The sequence below is a fragment of the Haemaphysalis longicornis genome, unplaced genomic scaffold, assembly GCF_048455015.1.
Source record: "Haemaphysalis longicornis isolate Haplotype H1 unplaced genomic scaffold, Haemaphysalis longicornis Haplotype H1 scaffold_7, whole genome shotgun sequence".
Classification (NCBI taxonomy): Eukaryota; Metazoa; Arthropoda; class Arachnida; order Ixodida; family Ixodidae; genus Haemaphysalis; species Haemaphysalis longicornis.
Window position 1 is genome coordinate 2745964 of NW_027526422.1, and position 16303 is coordinate 2762266.

Below are 16303 nucleotides of genomic sequence, written 5' to 3' on the forward strand. Positions count from 1 at the left end.
GCTTTTCCAGAAATTAACATCTTATGGGATTACTGGACCTCCATTACACTTACTTCGCAGTTACTGGATCGGGAGCAGACAGTTTGCATATCAGGAGTGCTTTCACATACAGCAGTTCATAACATTGGCGTTCCACAAGGATCTATTCTAGGGCCAATTTTATTTCTTCTTTATATTAATGATCTTCCCAACTGTCTATCATCCATCAATAATTGCCTCTTATATGCTGACGACACCACTGTTTTCGCTTCTGATGCAAACCTAGATACACTAACCTCACTGCTCAAGAATGACGAAAAAAAAATTATGCATTAATCCACAAAAAACGCATTACATGGTATTCAGCTCCCCTAACAGAGTGCGGCGCACCATTTCTCCGATTTACGTTAACACACATGCCATCTATCCATCACAACACTGCAGCTTTTAAGGTGTTAAATTAGACCCGTCCATCAAATTCACTTTCCACAATAACTCGCTAAAAAACAAGACTGCATACGGTATCAGGGTCCTAATAAAAGCCCGCCATTACTTTTCGCCACAAACTCTCATCACGCTGTGCAACGCCTTCATCCACAGTCATTTTAATTATGGTATGGCGTCTTGGGGATTAACATACCGCTCTCATGTGACTCATCTGCAACATCTACAAAATCAAGCTGTCCGAATCATCACGCGCAGTTCCTACATTGCTCACGTTACACCACTCTTCTCGCAGCTAAATCTTTTACGCATAGAAGAACTCATCAATTACAACTTTGGAATGACCGCACATCGTTCAATTAGGACTCCTAGTTTCTTATATGTGATTGGTGTCGATCATTTAATTAACCCAAACGTCACTCGGTTCTCACTGCAGAATAACTTCTTGCTACCAAAAGTGCGCACAAATTACGGCTTACAGACTGTGCGATTCACTATCATAAATATTTGGAACACTTTGCCCCTCACTGTAAAAACTGCGCTATCGCTTCCACGTTTCAAAACATTACAGCGATCATAGATATCTGAACAGCCATACGCCATTTAACTTCCTGTCGGTACATCTTGAAGTTTTAGAGCCCTAGACATTCATTTACATTGGTGTATGCAGTATGTTTTGTATTGAAATGTTTTCCCACTTTATTCTCAGTGTTCTGCCGTTTTTTATGTGAATTAAAAGTGACTTTACCGCTAACTATTGTATACAATATTTTACTGTGAGTTTCTCTGTTACTTTTTTTATAACTGCTGTTGTATTACTTCATTGCGTTCTCAGAATAATACTGTTCATAACTTTCGTTACTGCTGAGAATTTTTAAATGACAAGTGCTAAACTCTGGGACTCCTTTCTGTATAATATTTTTTCACGCATTGTACATTTTGTTAAGAATAATAAACTGAACTGAACTGAACTGAACTGAACACATGTCCGTCCGAGCAGCCCGGTTTCCGTCGCGGCGCGGCAAAATAGAGAGTTTTAGCAGTACGTCCGTTAAGGTCGTTACGTTGTTACCGGGTTTACCGGGACCGGTCTGCGCCTGCACGCGCGGAAGGGCGAGGAGGAAGGGCGAGGAGGTGCGGACATGGCGAAGGGAGGTAAGCGGAACTAATCCCCCCACCGTGACGAATGCCCAAGTGCCCAGACGGGTCCCGGTCAACACGCTAGCTACGTACGCGACGGAACGGACGGATGCTCGCAGGTTGGATGCGCTCGAGAGCGGCCGACGCGGCGGGTCATCCGGTAGCAAACCGGTTCTCGGTGCAGAGACGCGTGCGGGGACGCGTGCTTTGCCGCTAATGTGTTCGACATATCGTCTGCTTTGTTCACCTAGATTGTTTGTCGCCACTGTAGTACAGATTAAGTCTGAAAAATCACGGAAACGGCTCGTGGCACATTCAAAACAGTGGCAGCAACGCACTGTTTGCGCCGCGCGGCGGAACAGGGGACTGCGGTGATGGGGCGCAGTGGAAACTAAGCGCTCATCTCGCAAAGATGTTTTCCATACGAAAGTGTTAAATGGCCCGTTGCACGAAAAGGCTGGTATCCAGCTTTTGTGGCAACGCCTAAACCTCTCACTGGATGCGGCGCGTAGGGACATATGACTGCAGAGTTTTGACCATGGTATTGGCTAAGGCGTTGTGCTGCTGCGCACGAGGATGCGGGCTCGATCCCCGGCAGCAGTGGCCTCTTTTGTGGTGGAGGCAAGAAACTAAAACGCCCGTGTGTACGAGATTTTGGCGCACGTTAAAGATCCCCAGGTGGTCAAAATTCATCCGGAGCCCTCCACTACGGCGCGCCTCATCGCGTCAGTGGCCATGGTATTGGCCCGCGCACGCAACCGCAGAAGTGGCCAACGCTTGATGGCCCATTCAGCGGAGAGCGTGGCGTTCGGTGCGCATAGCAGCAAAACAGCTCCTAAATCTTGTACTGGCTGCGTCACGTCACGTAGCAATCTGCGCAGGCTGTTTTGTATAGCTTACCACTACGGAGTCTGAAACATCGACTGTCGCGAGAGGCGGCCGGCCACGCCAGTACACTGAACAGCTGTCATTTGCAGCGATTAATGCGGAGCAGGGAGTCTCTTCTTGTATCACTCCGTGCAGTTGGGAGAACAGGGATGGAATTTCCACGCTCCCGAAATCTTTCGTGGGCTTAAAACATGACTGAGCGATGGCCCCTGGCAACGTTTTCTTGCCGTGTCCGTTGACATGCACACTCACACTCCTCACGAACGCACCTACATCGAGTTTGGTCTGTTTCCAATTAAAATTCCCCGACGCACTGAAGTCTGCTTTACTGCCTCCTTGTATTTGTATTGTATTCACGTCAATAGGAAACCGGGGTCGGGCGTGCACTTCCTCTACTCGCGTGTCGTCACGCTCATCATCTGCCACGCAGCAGCAGCAGCAGCCGCTGAGCTAGCCTTCGTGCCGCTGCAGCCAGCGACGTGCCGTGCTGCTTACTCCTATTCTGGAGAGCCGGGCACGTGTCCCACACCAACGCAGACACGTTTTATTTACTCTTGAAGCGGCAGCAGCCACTTTCTGTACCAGACAACTGCAACAGCGGCTTTTTACACAGTGGGGTTTATCGTAAGATTTACGTGTTAATAGAGAGTACTGGCAGAGTGGCTAGCGTACGCTAACACTACGGCGGCGGGTTACCGGGACCCGATTGCGCATGCGCGTGCGTGGACGGCGTGAAGGTCGCCCGTCGCCGAAACGAATGAGCACCTGCTAGTCCGGTCCCGGCACCCGCCGCAGTAGCGTTAACACACGCTAGCCGCTATGCTAACACTCTAATAATTTCAATACTTCTGAGTAGGCCGTGGAAACGCGGCTCCCGGTTCTCTTCAAACAGCACGGCACTTAGCTCAGGCACACAAACGTGACTGCTGGAAATAATGACGAATAAAGTTCAAGTGGCGTTCTCCCTCTCAGTGTTTCCTGAGCGTTCCACGTGGTTACCGAAGCTGGGAAAGGGCGTCGCGGACAATTAGCAGGCGAGAACAGTAGATCTGTACACACAACCGCTGCCACGAGGCGTGGCCTTCCAGTCAGGGCCGAGCGACATGTGCGCTTTCCTTGGTCTCGCACGAGGCGTGTGCATCACGGCACATTCTGCCATGCCCTGCTGGCTGGCCATCAGGGAAGGGGAGAGGCGGCCGATACACACGGGGAGTGGCGCCACGAGCGGCGAGGACAGGACGAGAGCAGGAGCTCATAAGATGTGGCACTTCTGGTCCGCAACGCCATCCCCCCCAGTGGCGGCCCCGGGCGCGTCCACCTGGCGCGACGTCTTCCGCGGCGTCGAGGGCGGCGCGGGGCCGGCCGTGGACGCGGCGCTGGACTTTCGGCGCATGCTGGGCAGGCTGCCCAGTGAGCTGAGCCGGTGCGAGAGCTTTCGCGAGGGCTTGCCCTGCTGCTGGCCTGGCTGCAGCAGCGGCGAGTCGGGGGCCTGCCGGTCGGTCGAGCCGAGGCTGCCGTGCTGCGTGGGCCGGCCTTCCATGGCGTAGGCCTGCTGCAGGAGCTCGACGAAGAGCTCGCTCACGTTCACGTTGTACTTGGCGCTGGTCTCGAGGTACTGGCAGTTGTGCATGCTCTCCTGGGCAAGCTTCATGGCCATGTCCTGCGACACCTGGCGCTTGGCGATCAGGTCCGACTTGTTCCCCACCAGCACGATGGGCACGCGCTCGCCTGCGACAAGAGAACGCGGGTCACCGTCATCGTCCGCGCGTAACGACACCATGCGTGCTCGAGGACACGTCACGCGCAATCACACTTGTCCCACTCGGCTCTCGCACGAGTGCTCGCGGAACACGGGCTCATTTTAAAGGGACCATGCAGACAAAATACAAGTTCACTTTATTAGAAAGAAGTTGGTGTTTTAAAGTGCCCCCAGCGCCTGTCCGGCACCAAACGATGCTTTATTCACTGAGAAATTAACCCCTTTAGGTTAAAATTTTGATTCTACCGCCAAATTGTTTATTTCGTGACGTCTGCGATGGCGCAACAAGGACAGGCCTTAGAGCGATTGTTAGACCGTTTACTCTGCAGCGGACTCCGGAACGTTACCTCCGCCATCTGCTTCCGGCGGCGCGGAGGCCACGTCTGGAACGTGTTGTTTACCGTCAGTCCCCCTAGCTGGACCTACCACACTGTGCAGGGCCGCTGTCCGCCCTAGCTTTGTTGCTTACCGTATTTGCACCTGGCTTGATTTTGTTACGGTTGGAAGTGGTCGTTTCGCGTGAAACATTTTTACGCTCGACGAACAGGGTGACAAGACAGTGTCGCTTACTCCAATCGGCCAGTGTCGTGTGAGACAAGCCAATAGCGCCGGGCTGCTGTGTGCGCGCAGCACCAACAGCTAGCTGTACGCACTGGGGCTTTTATGGTTACGTGTACTTTTGTAACTTGTGTTGATTACCCCACCATTCCTACTGTTATAAAATGAATATGCATTACATTCAAGCGAAAATAGCTCGTTCTGCAAGCTTAGAAGCCCTGACTAATTTCCATTTGGTTTTGCCGTCCTCAGCCAATCGCACAGCTGTGCACATCACGTCATAGGCTCTACTGCAGGAAATGAGCCTGTGAGTCACATAGCCATTCCCTTATTTCCTAATTATATAGCTTGTTTGAGCGAAGTTTACATTAAAAGTGGTGTCAGTGTGATTCTAACGAAGCATTCTTCCGACAAGGTTGTGTTTTGTCTGCATGGCCCCTTCAACGCCCCCTGGTGAGTATACCGACGAAAAAACCAGGGATGTCCGAAGAACGGCCGGTAAGAGGTTGGACGTTCGCTGGACGTATGTTACGCACTTCCAGGCGTAGCTACGAATGGTACACATTTCCGGAGAAATGATGACGCCCACTCATGGAAAAGCGATGCACCCGCTGCAGCTCAAACATCGACTGAAATTACAGAGAAAATTGAAAAGGAAAACGCTGCTCCACTTCTTTTCTACTGGCAGCATTGTGTAGGCCAACGTGCTGACTTTTAATTTGTAATATTCGTCTCCACTCCAAAATTTGCTCCATTGTTTCTTATTTCTTGCAATCAACCCACCAACTATATGGTACCAGCCTTTTTGCGCAGAAAAACGCAATGATCACATGGTACCACTTTCAGTGAGCCAAGTGTGCAGCTCTCAGTGTTGGCAAAAGATCTGGAGGACTTCTCTGGCCAGCCGATTCACGGATACCCAACTAAACTTGGTGACCCGAGCAAAGACAGCCAGTTAAAGTAAAAGCCTTTCACGGGTCGAGGCTGATCGACGAATGAAAAGAAATTTATTCTCTTCCTCTTTACGACTTGCAGGGAAGTCTCCTCCGACCCGCCGCGGTGGCTCAGTGGCTAAGGCGTTGCGCTGCTGAGCACGAGGTCGCGGGCTCGATTCCCGGCCGCGGCGGCCGCTTTTCTGATGGAGGCGAAAAGCAAAAACGCCCGTGTGTACGAGATTTCGGCGCACGTTAAAGATCCCCAGGTGGTCAAAATTAATCCGGAGCCCTCCACTACGGCGCGCCTCATCGCCTGCGTTGCGTCGGTGCGTTAAACCCTACAATCAATCAATCAATCAAGTCTCCTCCGGAATCATCACGAGAAGCACAAGGCTGTCAGTATGAAGCACGTTAGCGTAGGGTAACGTGCTACTCAAGCAAGAGGCAGTGAAGTGGACTGCGCACCTGCGACGGTAGCGATGATTGTCCCTCACACTAAGCCGAAAAATTGGATGAAGTTAGCGTACGGATAGCAAGTTGGGCACGCCCCCGTCGCACGTTTCTTTGATTGATTGATTGTAGGGTTTAACGCGCCGACGCAACGCAGGCGATGAGGCGCGCCGTAGTGGAGGGCTCCGGATTAATTTTGACCACCTGGGGATCTTTATCGTGCGCCGAAATCTCGTACACACGGGCGTTTTTGCTTTTCGCCTCCATCAGAAAAGCGGCCGCCGCGGCCGGGGCACGTTTCTTTAGACAGGCAGAATTTGCAACTCTGAACTATACGAAGCGCGTACGCTTGATTGAAAGTCCCAATGCTTACGACAACACATTTTGGGGGATAGACCCCCAAAAACTACGCATCTGGCATTTGCGGCACTGTCAAAAGCGTTCGATCTGCTGTCGAGGTATGATCCGCGGCAGAGGTACCAGAAAAGAAGGTCGCGAACACTGGCATCGATGGGGCGCGCCCATTCGCGTGCTATAAAATTTGACGCAGCCTACGTTCTTTCCGGTGTACATTTCTGAGCAGAAACGGAGCCTGCTCTCTCTCACAGTCGCACGCACGCACGCACACGTGTTTGTGTGTGTGCGCGCGCGTGTCTATTGTGGTTCCTACAGGGGTTTGTAACATGGCCATGTGCACGCTGTCAAATGCTTCTTTGGTCTGGTTCGCATTGTCATTCGTCGTTAGGAGTCTTTGCTCACATCTATTCGTAACTAAGAAAGCCAACTTATTTCCGATCATAAACTCTCCGTTTAAGAGTCCGTGCAACTGGCTGAATAGCAGCGAGAAAAAAAGTCTGCAGAAATACACGAGATAATACGCGAGAAACTTTTGGGAGACAAGGTTACTGTGTGCGGTCCATGCTCGTCCCAAGGTTTCTGCCGCCAAAATGCCCCTGCACTCAAGTAATGCTACGTCGACCGCCCTGCGAGCAACTGATAATGTAGTAAACCTATCTTTGTACGATCTTTTTATCAGCTTAAAGAATGTTTATTCGCCACTGTTATGTTATCTGCCGCGTATCCTTACTGTTGTTATCCGTGTTCATTTATGTATACCGACCTGTTTTACTGTTATTGTCTATGTCTGTTTATCTATGCACACCTGCTCTGGTCTCAAAGGAGACTGTAAGTATTTCAGATAAATAAATAAATAAATAAATAAATAAATAAATAAATAAATAAATAAATAAATAAATAAATAAATAAAATTAAGCGCTGAATTCTCTTATTACAGACGTTCCCACGAGGTTACATGAATTGGAAAACCGCATTCGGTATGAATTTAAAAAAAGGCTTAGGTTTAACACTTGTAAACGTAGTTATCCCGACCGAAAGCAGACACGATGCACGCATCGATCATGCAGGAGGAGTACAATAGTACACCGTCATCTCATAAAACACGAGTCGTTATTCATTTAGATCGCTCGTAGATGCGTTTACCTATAGTAGTGCGCGAAGAATCGTCGTGGCATGGGTTCGTTTTTCGTCTGCGATTTGGGTCTTTGCAGGTTTGACGATCGATCGGACGCACTTTCAGCGAATTAAGGTGTGACGCACTTCTTTACGGGATATTCTGACGCACTTTCGGCGCAGTTTCGACGCTAGAAAGCTTCCGCGCTTCTCTCGACCTCCTTCAGGAAGGGGGCCTTTGTGCGCGTTGAGAGAAGATCTATTTAAACCTGCGGCAGTGCACGAGCAGCACATCTGTGCCGTCGCTCTTCCTCGTTTGCGAGCGACCTGTTTTTGGCGCTGTTTTCTTTCAGCCGCTGCTAAGGGCCGCCCTGCTGGTCGTCGCGTGTCATTTCGACGCCGCCTATCACGACAAACACTCGGCCGGATCCGAGGGCATCGCTGCGTTCGTGGCGCTGCTGCTGTGCCGAGCAGAAACAGCGCGTGCCAACGGCGTCCCTATACCGTGGTGCTGTCAGAGCTCAGGCAGGCTGATAGTGGGGGTGCTTAAGTTACTGCGGGTACTCCTACTTGCCGACGGACAGTCTCGCGCAGAGGAAAGGGGCCGGGCGTCCGAGGACGGGTTGCAGCCCTGAAAAGAACGCGGGGAGTTTCGCTCTCGCAATGGCCGGGGCGCTTTTGTTCAATTACGCTGAACTGAAATCCCAGTGGCCTACGTCGATTAGAAACGTTTGTGCAGCAAAGTGGGAATCTATAAAACTCGTGACTTTAGCCAAGCCACTTCCTTCTCATCCTTGCGTGTGGCCACACCTGTCTCCCGTTTCGGTCACCTTTTTTTCTCACACTGTCTATTAAACGACCTCTCTACCCTCACTTGCCCAGTTTTCAGCCCGTTGCGTAAGAGAAGTTGGGCATTTCAGTGGGGCTGGGCCCCACCTCATGCTGGTTACGAAAGCCCTCGGCGCGGCGGCGGCGGGGATGTGCCCGTCCCGCTTCTCCCGCGAACGGAGAGCATCCCGGCACCGCGGTGAGCGGAAAACAGTCTTACGAAAACTGTCTTCCCAGTCGGCTTCTTACTGGCCTGCTCCAAGCCCGAGGCGATTACGTAAGGGATTGGAAAGGGGGTGCTCGCCCAACATTCCCCGCCAGTCCGTATGCGCTGCGGCGCGAGGCGTTGGACTTCGTTCGACGCGTGAAATTACCGCCTCCTTTCCCTCGCCCATGCGAACCAAGGGGGAGGCGGGCCGACGTCGTACGTCACTCATCACAACCCTCTTGCACACGCGCAGGCCTCCCATCTCTTATCAAGGCGATTTAGGGCAGGAAGCACCGAACGCCTCGGATTCCAGGAAAAATGTCCGCAGCCCTTTGCGCATTGCCCATGCTAAGACAATCAAACGCCAGAGTAAGTGAAAGAATAGCTCGGGCTAGGGTGCCTCGATTCACGAACGTGCTGGCATCACTGAGGCACCCTACCTCGGGCAGGTTGTCAGCGCTTGCCGCGATCAATCCGGCTCAGAACAGGTTGGGGTGCACTGGACCAGCACTCACAAACATTGAAGAGCAAGCTACCTCTGTCACGTAAGGGAAGAATATGCAACCAATGCGTTCTGCCAGTGATGACATATGGGGCAGAAGCACGGCGTCTTGCTAAACAACTGGAAAGCAAACTTAGGTCGGCCCAGCGGGCCATGGAGCGAAGGATGAAGGGAGTAACGCTTAGGGACTGCAGGGAGCGAGTTTCCTGGATCAGGGGATATAGTAGAGTAGAAGATAACATAATTTAAATAGATAGCTGAAACTTTATTAGGAAGGGGCTGGCTCAGAGGCCTAGACTCGGTGAAAATAAGAAACAAATAAATAAAATGAAATGAACTTGGGCTGGCCATGTAGGGAGATGAAATGGCAATCGGTGGACTACCAGAGTAACACAGTGGCTACCGATAGACACGTCCAGATGAAGGGGAACGCCAATAACTCGATGGAGAGACGAAATAAGAAAATTCGGAGGCAAGGAAAGGACTCGGACGGCGGAGCTTGTGGAGGTCAATCGGAGAGGCTTTCGGCCTGCATTCGACCCAGATAGGACGACGACTATGATGATAGCTATCTTTATCAAAACACCACGTGTAGTGCATCTGGCTACGCAGTGCACTGCACGGGATTTCGCGTAAAGTTATCTTGTGGCGACGAGTGGATCTCTTCCCTGGCGTGCGTTACCGGCGTACGAGCAGTGCATTTAATCTTGTTTCGCACACCTAACTGAGACCAGCCATTTTTAGTAAGTACACAACCGATGTTTCCGGCACTTAAACTGTAAAAAAGGGCACAACAACCACAAAAAATGAAGTAAGAGAAGAGGGGGAAGAGAAACACGGTGAAGCGCCGGGTTGCGTAAAGGGCCAAACCGAGTCAAACCAGCATCCGTTAGCCCTCCTCATGGTATCGCGTTTGCTGCTACGTTGGCGCACAACCCACGCTCTTCCTCGGAAACGCGGAACAACGGCGGTGCGCCGGGAACCCGCGCGCCGCCGTAGCGCCTGTTGCGCGGGCCGGAGTTCGAAAATAGTAGCTCTTCCCTGTCTCCCTTCCGCATCTCCCGCGCTTCCCCCGAAGTCTCACAGCTGCTCCAAGATCGCACGAGCCAGCCGAGTGGGCATTGAAAGGAAGGGGACGCACGCAGGGTTTGACGTCGCGTGAAAGCCACACTGACCCTTTTTAGCTCTCAACTTGCCCGTTCTAGCGCTCGGGGCTGGCGACGGAGAGAAGAGCCCGTCTTCCGGCGAACATCAGGACCCTCCAGGAGTGGGCATCGCCTCCTCTGGGCCACCCAAGGGAGGCTGCCTAGTCCCTGTGGACTTTCTCAAGTACCACGGGGATGCGGACGCCCTCCTCCGCCTTCCCCATCCCTGACTAGACGCCCCTTCCAAATAAGGAAGAACAGTATAATCTCGCGGTCATTAGGTAAGCGTCATTCTGGGGGCCCGGCGCGTACGACCTTAGCGCAGTCTCGGAGGGGGCTTCAAGAGCGGGAAAGCGCGTCGCGCTCACCGCCACCTGTTGAGGTCTCGCGGTGGTGGTGCGAGACGCGCACCACTAGGAGCAGGCCCTCTCTCGCGGCGGGCTCACGCCGCCGCAGTCGTTGTGCGAGGGGAGAAAAAGAATGGCTTGAAGACGGGCACCGAGCCTTGGAACGCGTGCGCTATGCGGTGGCAAAAGAAGGGACCGAAGGACATCGGTGGCGATGGGCGAAACGCCAAAGAGACTGCGGGCACAATACAGAGGGGAGCAGTGAGAGGGATGGATTAGCGTCTCTGAGAAAAGCAACAGCTTCGAGCACAGGAAATGAAATGTCGGAGGGTCTGCTGTGCCTCGAGGTGAGGAATTCAGGGTGGAAGTTGCGAGGAGAAAGAGTGCCCAGGGTGCGACGAGAGCCACGGGCGGCCGCCGAAGGTGCGAACGAGAGCAGAGCCGATGCGGGGAGAGCACGTGGCCCCCGAAGGGAGAGAGGAGGCGGAGCCCTCTTCGATCGGCGGCGCGCGCAAAATGTCGAAGGGTGGCCCGCCGCCGTGCAAGCCGCCGCCGTCAGTGGAAGCGCGTGGGAGGAGCGCCCCTGCCACCGGGTCGCCCGGCGGCGGCCGTCTTCAACAGCTGGCCGTGTCGGCAGCAGCGATGCACGGCTCTGCTCGCGACTGCACGCTGCAGTCTAATAGCACGCTCATGCTGTGACAGAATCGCTGCGCTTCACTCCAAACCCAAGTGTGTTGCACCGGATCAATAGAAGCGCAGTCGACTCTGCTGCACGGACCCAGTGCCATGCGTGCCGATGAGCAGCGTGGCCACTGATTTCGCACATTGCGACGGCTGAGCACCTGTAGCCGGCGCGTTCGCCTTCGCGCCGCGGCCCTGTCCATCAACTGCTGCCTCTGCGGGGTCCCGCTGCACAAGTGGGCTTTTTGTGCACGGACCGCCCTTTCCCGCGTAAAAAAATTGCGGAATAAAAATTACACCGTTTTCCCACGTGGGAACCCTGAGGATTAAAAGGAGGGGAACAGCGCAAATTGACAGACACGAGAAGAAGGAGACGACGCGCACAGCGCTGACTTACAACAGTTTATTCTTTACCGCTCGGGCACATATATACCACCGCGGTTAAAAATACAAGGAAAAGCAACACTAACACGATAGTGTCTCTTATCACCATTGCTCGTCACACATCACCATTCGCTCTGCGCCACAAAAACACGTGCTGCACTAACCTGGGGTCAAAAAATCAAATTCTTTTTGGGAGAGGATCAATGAGGGCATTCTTACGCATTTATCTTTTAGGCGGGCGATTTCGGCAGCTTCAATTATTTCTCTAGTGGTTTTATGCTTATTTTTTGCTATGACCTTTGTTTAAAAAAAAATAGGGCTGCATCCGCTAACGCTACAGTCCCTACAGTGGAGGCCCAAGTGGCCACTGATTGCCTTGGTTACTTTGTAGTGGTGCTCTTTCAGCCTTTCATTTAGGCACCTTCCTGTTTGCCCTATATATTGTTTACCACAGGACAGCGGAACTGAATATACTACCCCTTCTATGCAGTCTACAAACCGATTTTCATGCTTTGTTGAGCAAGACTGCATTGTTCTTGCTGTTTTGTTGACTCTTGAGCACATCCATAGAAGGGGTAGTATATTCAGTTCCGCTGTCCTGTGGTAAACAATATATTGCCGCGAACCATACATTGGGTTTGTTTATTTGTGTTTTGCTTTTACCGCCCCGCTGCGCCGGTCTGTGTTATCTCTGCGCCAAGGGAAGCGCGTGTTCCATTCTTTCTTTCTGTGCCGCATGTGTTATCTGTTGTGATAGGGAGAGCATTCCGATCTAACGTGAACAGCCCAGAATAATCTTCTTGGATCTACTATGTTCTCGATGTGAATCGACGTTTCGAGAACCACGCGCGCCGAAAGATAAAAAGCCTGCAGTGCGTACGCCGGGGCATTCGATTCTGCGACGCTCGCCGACGCAAGTCATTTTGTTGACCGCTGCTTCGCCGCCTCTGTATTCTTTTGAGTTGTTAGGGGAGCACAAGTTCACTCCAATAAACGTGTTTCTCATTCAAGACAACTGCATCGTCATTGTCTTCGTGACATCTGGTGGAGGTGCGGGGTACGCACCCTTCATGCCCACTACAACCTCTGGAAGCCGCCAAGCCAGTCCAACAAGAGAAAGCCGCCGACTGCAAGGAGTGCTACCCGAGTTCGGTCTCATGCCAGAAGGGCCCAAGAGAAGGAACGCTGCAACCAACACCATGGTGCAAGAAACAACGTCGCCAATCGTCCTGCAGCAGCCCCGGGAACCGCCATCGTTCCGGGGAGCCCCCGCTGAAGACCCCGAAGAATGGTTGGAGAAGCTGGAGCGCGTCCGCATCTTCAACAGGTGGGACGACGAAGAAACTTTCCGCCATGTCTTCTTTTACTTAGAAGATGCTGCTCGAACTTGGTTCGAGAACCATGAGAGTTCTTTGACCGACTGGACTCAATTCAAAAGAGAGTTCCTTACGACCTTCACTACTGTGGTGAGAAAAGAGCGAGCTGCACTTTTGCTTGAAACTCGAACGCAGCACCCCAAAGAAGGGGTCGTGATTTTCGTTGAGGATATGAAGCGACTTTTTCGCCGCGCCGACCCTGAAATGACCGAAGAAAAGAAGCTCAGGTTTCTAATGCGAGGGGTGAAGCAACAGCTTTTTGCTTGTCTAGTCCGTAACCCTCCGAAGGCAGTGGCGGAATTCGCGTCTGAGGCGGCCGCGATGGAGAAGACACTAGAAATTCGAACGAGGCAGTACGACCGCCCTGTCAACGCGCTGTTCTCGGAGACCATCGGTGCCGCAACTGGAAGCTCCGATACATTGCGCGAGACCATTCGAGCAGTAGTCAAGGAGGGGCTTCAGAAGCTTTTTCCAACAACGCCGCAACCTCCAGTGGCTTCTCTGACTGACGTCATCCGTGAAGAGGTTCAACAGGCGCTGGGAACTTCTATGCCTTCAGAAGCACCCCGTCAGCCCCAAGCGATGACCTACTCCGGAGCTCTTCGTCAACCCCGCCCTGCTCCAACCCGTCGTCAAGAGGCCCAGCCATACCGCCGTCCAATGCCGCCCGCCCGACGCCCTGTAGACCAATACCAGACGCCAAGGAAGACCGACGTGTGGAGAACGCCCGATAACCGCCCGCTGTGCTACCACTGCGGAGAGGCCGACCACATCTACCGTCGCTGCCCTTACAAGAGGCTCGGTCTGCGAGGATTCTCCGTCGACGCACCGCGCCCCCGACCCGGCCAGCGCCCTAATGAGATCGACGAATACCTGTCCAACATGAACCGAGGACCTGCCCGCTTCAACCGTTCGCCGTCGCCCTACCCATACCAATCGCCGAACCGCCGTAGCAACGCTGACTTCGCCCGTGGAAGGTCCCCCAGCCCACGCGGGGGAAACTAAAAGCAGCAACTTCTGGAGGTGAAGTTGCTCTACGGCGAAAAACCGGAAACCCTCCAACGACGCAAGGACGCGCTGAAGACAGTGATTCACGACATGCCCTCATCCCGACGACCCGACCTAACCCTGACGAGACTCCCGAACACGACGACAGCTACACGGCGCGACGCGTACCCGACCTGACCGATACGTCCGTTGAGAAGACGACGACAACGACGATGCACAGTGCCCGACCGTCAACACGTACAAGCAGAGATACGACGCCCCGACGAACCCGGAACTCGAGGAAGACTGCATCTGACGTCAAGGTGTCCATCGACGGCTTTGACGTAGTCGCCCTCGTAGACACGGGAGCTGACTATTCGGTAATGAGCGGACCATTTGCGTCTAAACTGAAGAAAGTTATGACCAGATGGTACGGTCCGCACATACGCACAGCAGGAGGCCACCTCGTGACGCCAAGTGGAACGTGCACATCGCGCGTCACCATAGACGGCACCACGTACCCTGCGGCGTTCGTCGTTCTGCCTAACTGCTCCCGTGACGTAATTCTTGGAATGGACTTTTTGATGGACAACGGTGCAATAATCGATCTGCAGACTAAGTCAATAACTTTTTCCCCCTATCCCTCCATGACGCCGGAACCGAACCCCGAACGACGCGCTGCTGTAAGGATTGCCGATGATCATGTCACCCTGCCACCCCGCGCAAGCTTGATGGTCGCAGTCTACTGTAAAGATGCTGCTCCTGACGTCGACGCTATCGTAGACACTGATCAAAGGGTGCTTCTCGACCGTGGTGTGTCTGTCGCAAGAGGCATTGCGCGCTTCAAGGAACACCAATCCGACATTTTGGTTACTAATTTCACCGAGGAGTACCAGCATTTAAACAAGGGCGCGGCAATTGCCTTCCTCGAAGAAACGCAAGAAGCAAGTGACGTGATCGTGGTCGCCGACTTTGAACGCACACCCGTAGAAACCTTCAAGCTCCCGCAGCCCTTCGACGTGAATCCGGCGCTACCGCAAGAACAACGGAACAAATTATTGGCTTTGCTGCGTCGCTATAGCGAATGTTTTTCGTCGAGCGCAAAACTACGTCAGACCCCTCTAGCGAAGCACCGAATAATAACCGAAGATGGAGCCCGACCTACCCGACAGTCACCGTACCGCGTCTCTTCACACGAACGGGAAGCCATCCGGACTCAAGTCGACGACATGCTCAGCGACGACATTATACAGCCATCGAAAAGCCCCTGGGCTGCGCCCGTCGTACTCGTAAAGAAAAAAGACGGCACATTAAGGTTGTGCGTTGACTACCGGCGACTGAACAAAATCACGAAAAAGGACGTATACCCCCTCCCCCGAATCGACGACGCCCACGACCACCTCTGCCACGCAAAGTACTTCTCATCGATGGACCTGAAGACCGGCTACTGGCAAATTGAAGTGGACGAGAGAGACCGAGAGAAGACTGCATTTATAACCCCAGACGGCCTATACGAGTTCAAGGTGATGCCGTTTGGGCTGTGCACAGCACCAGCGACGTTTCAAAGAGTCGTGGACACTGTGCTAGCTGGCCTTAAGTGGCACACCTGCCTCGTATACCTCGACGACGTAGTGGTATTCGCCCGGACTTTCGACGAACACCTTGCAAGGTTGGAGTCTGTCCTCGAGGCCATTCGTACGTCGGGATTGACGCTGAAGCCTGAAAAGTGCCGTTTCGCATACGGGGAACTCAAGTTCTTGGGCCACGTCGTCAACGCCGCGGAAGTCCTACCTGACCCGACAAAAACTTCAGCCATTGCGAACTTCCCAAGGCCGAAAGACAAGAAGGGCGGGCGAAGATTTCTCGGGCTGTGCGCATACTACCGGCGCTTCGTCGCAAACTTCGCACGCATTGCAGAGCCACTCACGCGCTTGACGAAAGATAGCACCCCTTTCAGCTGGGAAAACGACCAAGAAAAAGCATTCTGCGAGCTGCAAAAACGCCTGCAAAGCCCGCCCGTGCTCGCTCATTTCGACGAAAATGCCGAAACGGAAATGCACACGGACGCCAGTGATATAGGCTTGGGTGCCGTCCTTGTCCAAAAGCAAAGCGGCTGCGAAAGGGTAATCGCCTATGCCAGCCGTGGTCTGTCGAAAGAGGAGAAAAACTATTCTGCCTCTGAGAAAGAGTGCCTGGCTATTATATGGGCGATTTCAAAATTT

At 53.0% G+C, this 16303-nt stretch overlaps 1 protein-coding gene across 1 annotated transcript in view; it reads right to left on the reverse strand.

Annotated features, from left to right (window-relative positions):
- Positions 1-951: 951 nt before the first annotated feature.
- The window catches only part of LOC144144308 (ras-related protein Rap1-like), a 96725-nt gene continuing 81373 nt past the window's right edge, over positions 952-16303 (reverse strand). Inside the window, exon 3 of the mRNA XM_077675693.1 lies at positions 952-4179. Within this exon, the coding sequence (XP_077531819.1) occupies positions 3704-4179 (476 nt within the window). The 3' untranslated portion in view covers positions 952-3703. The remainder of the gene's footprint in view (positions 4180-16303) is intronic.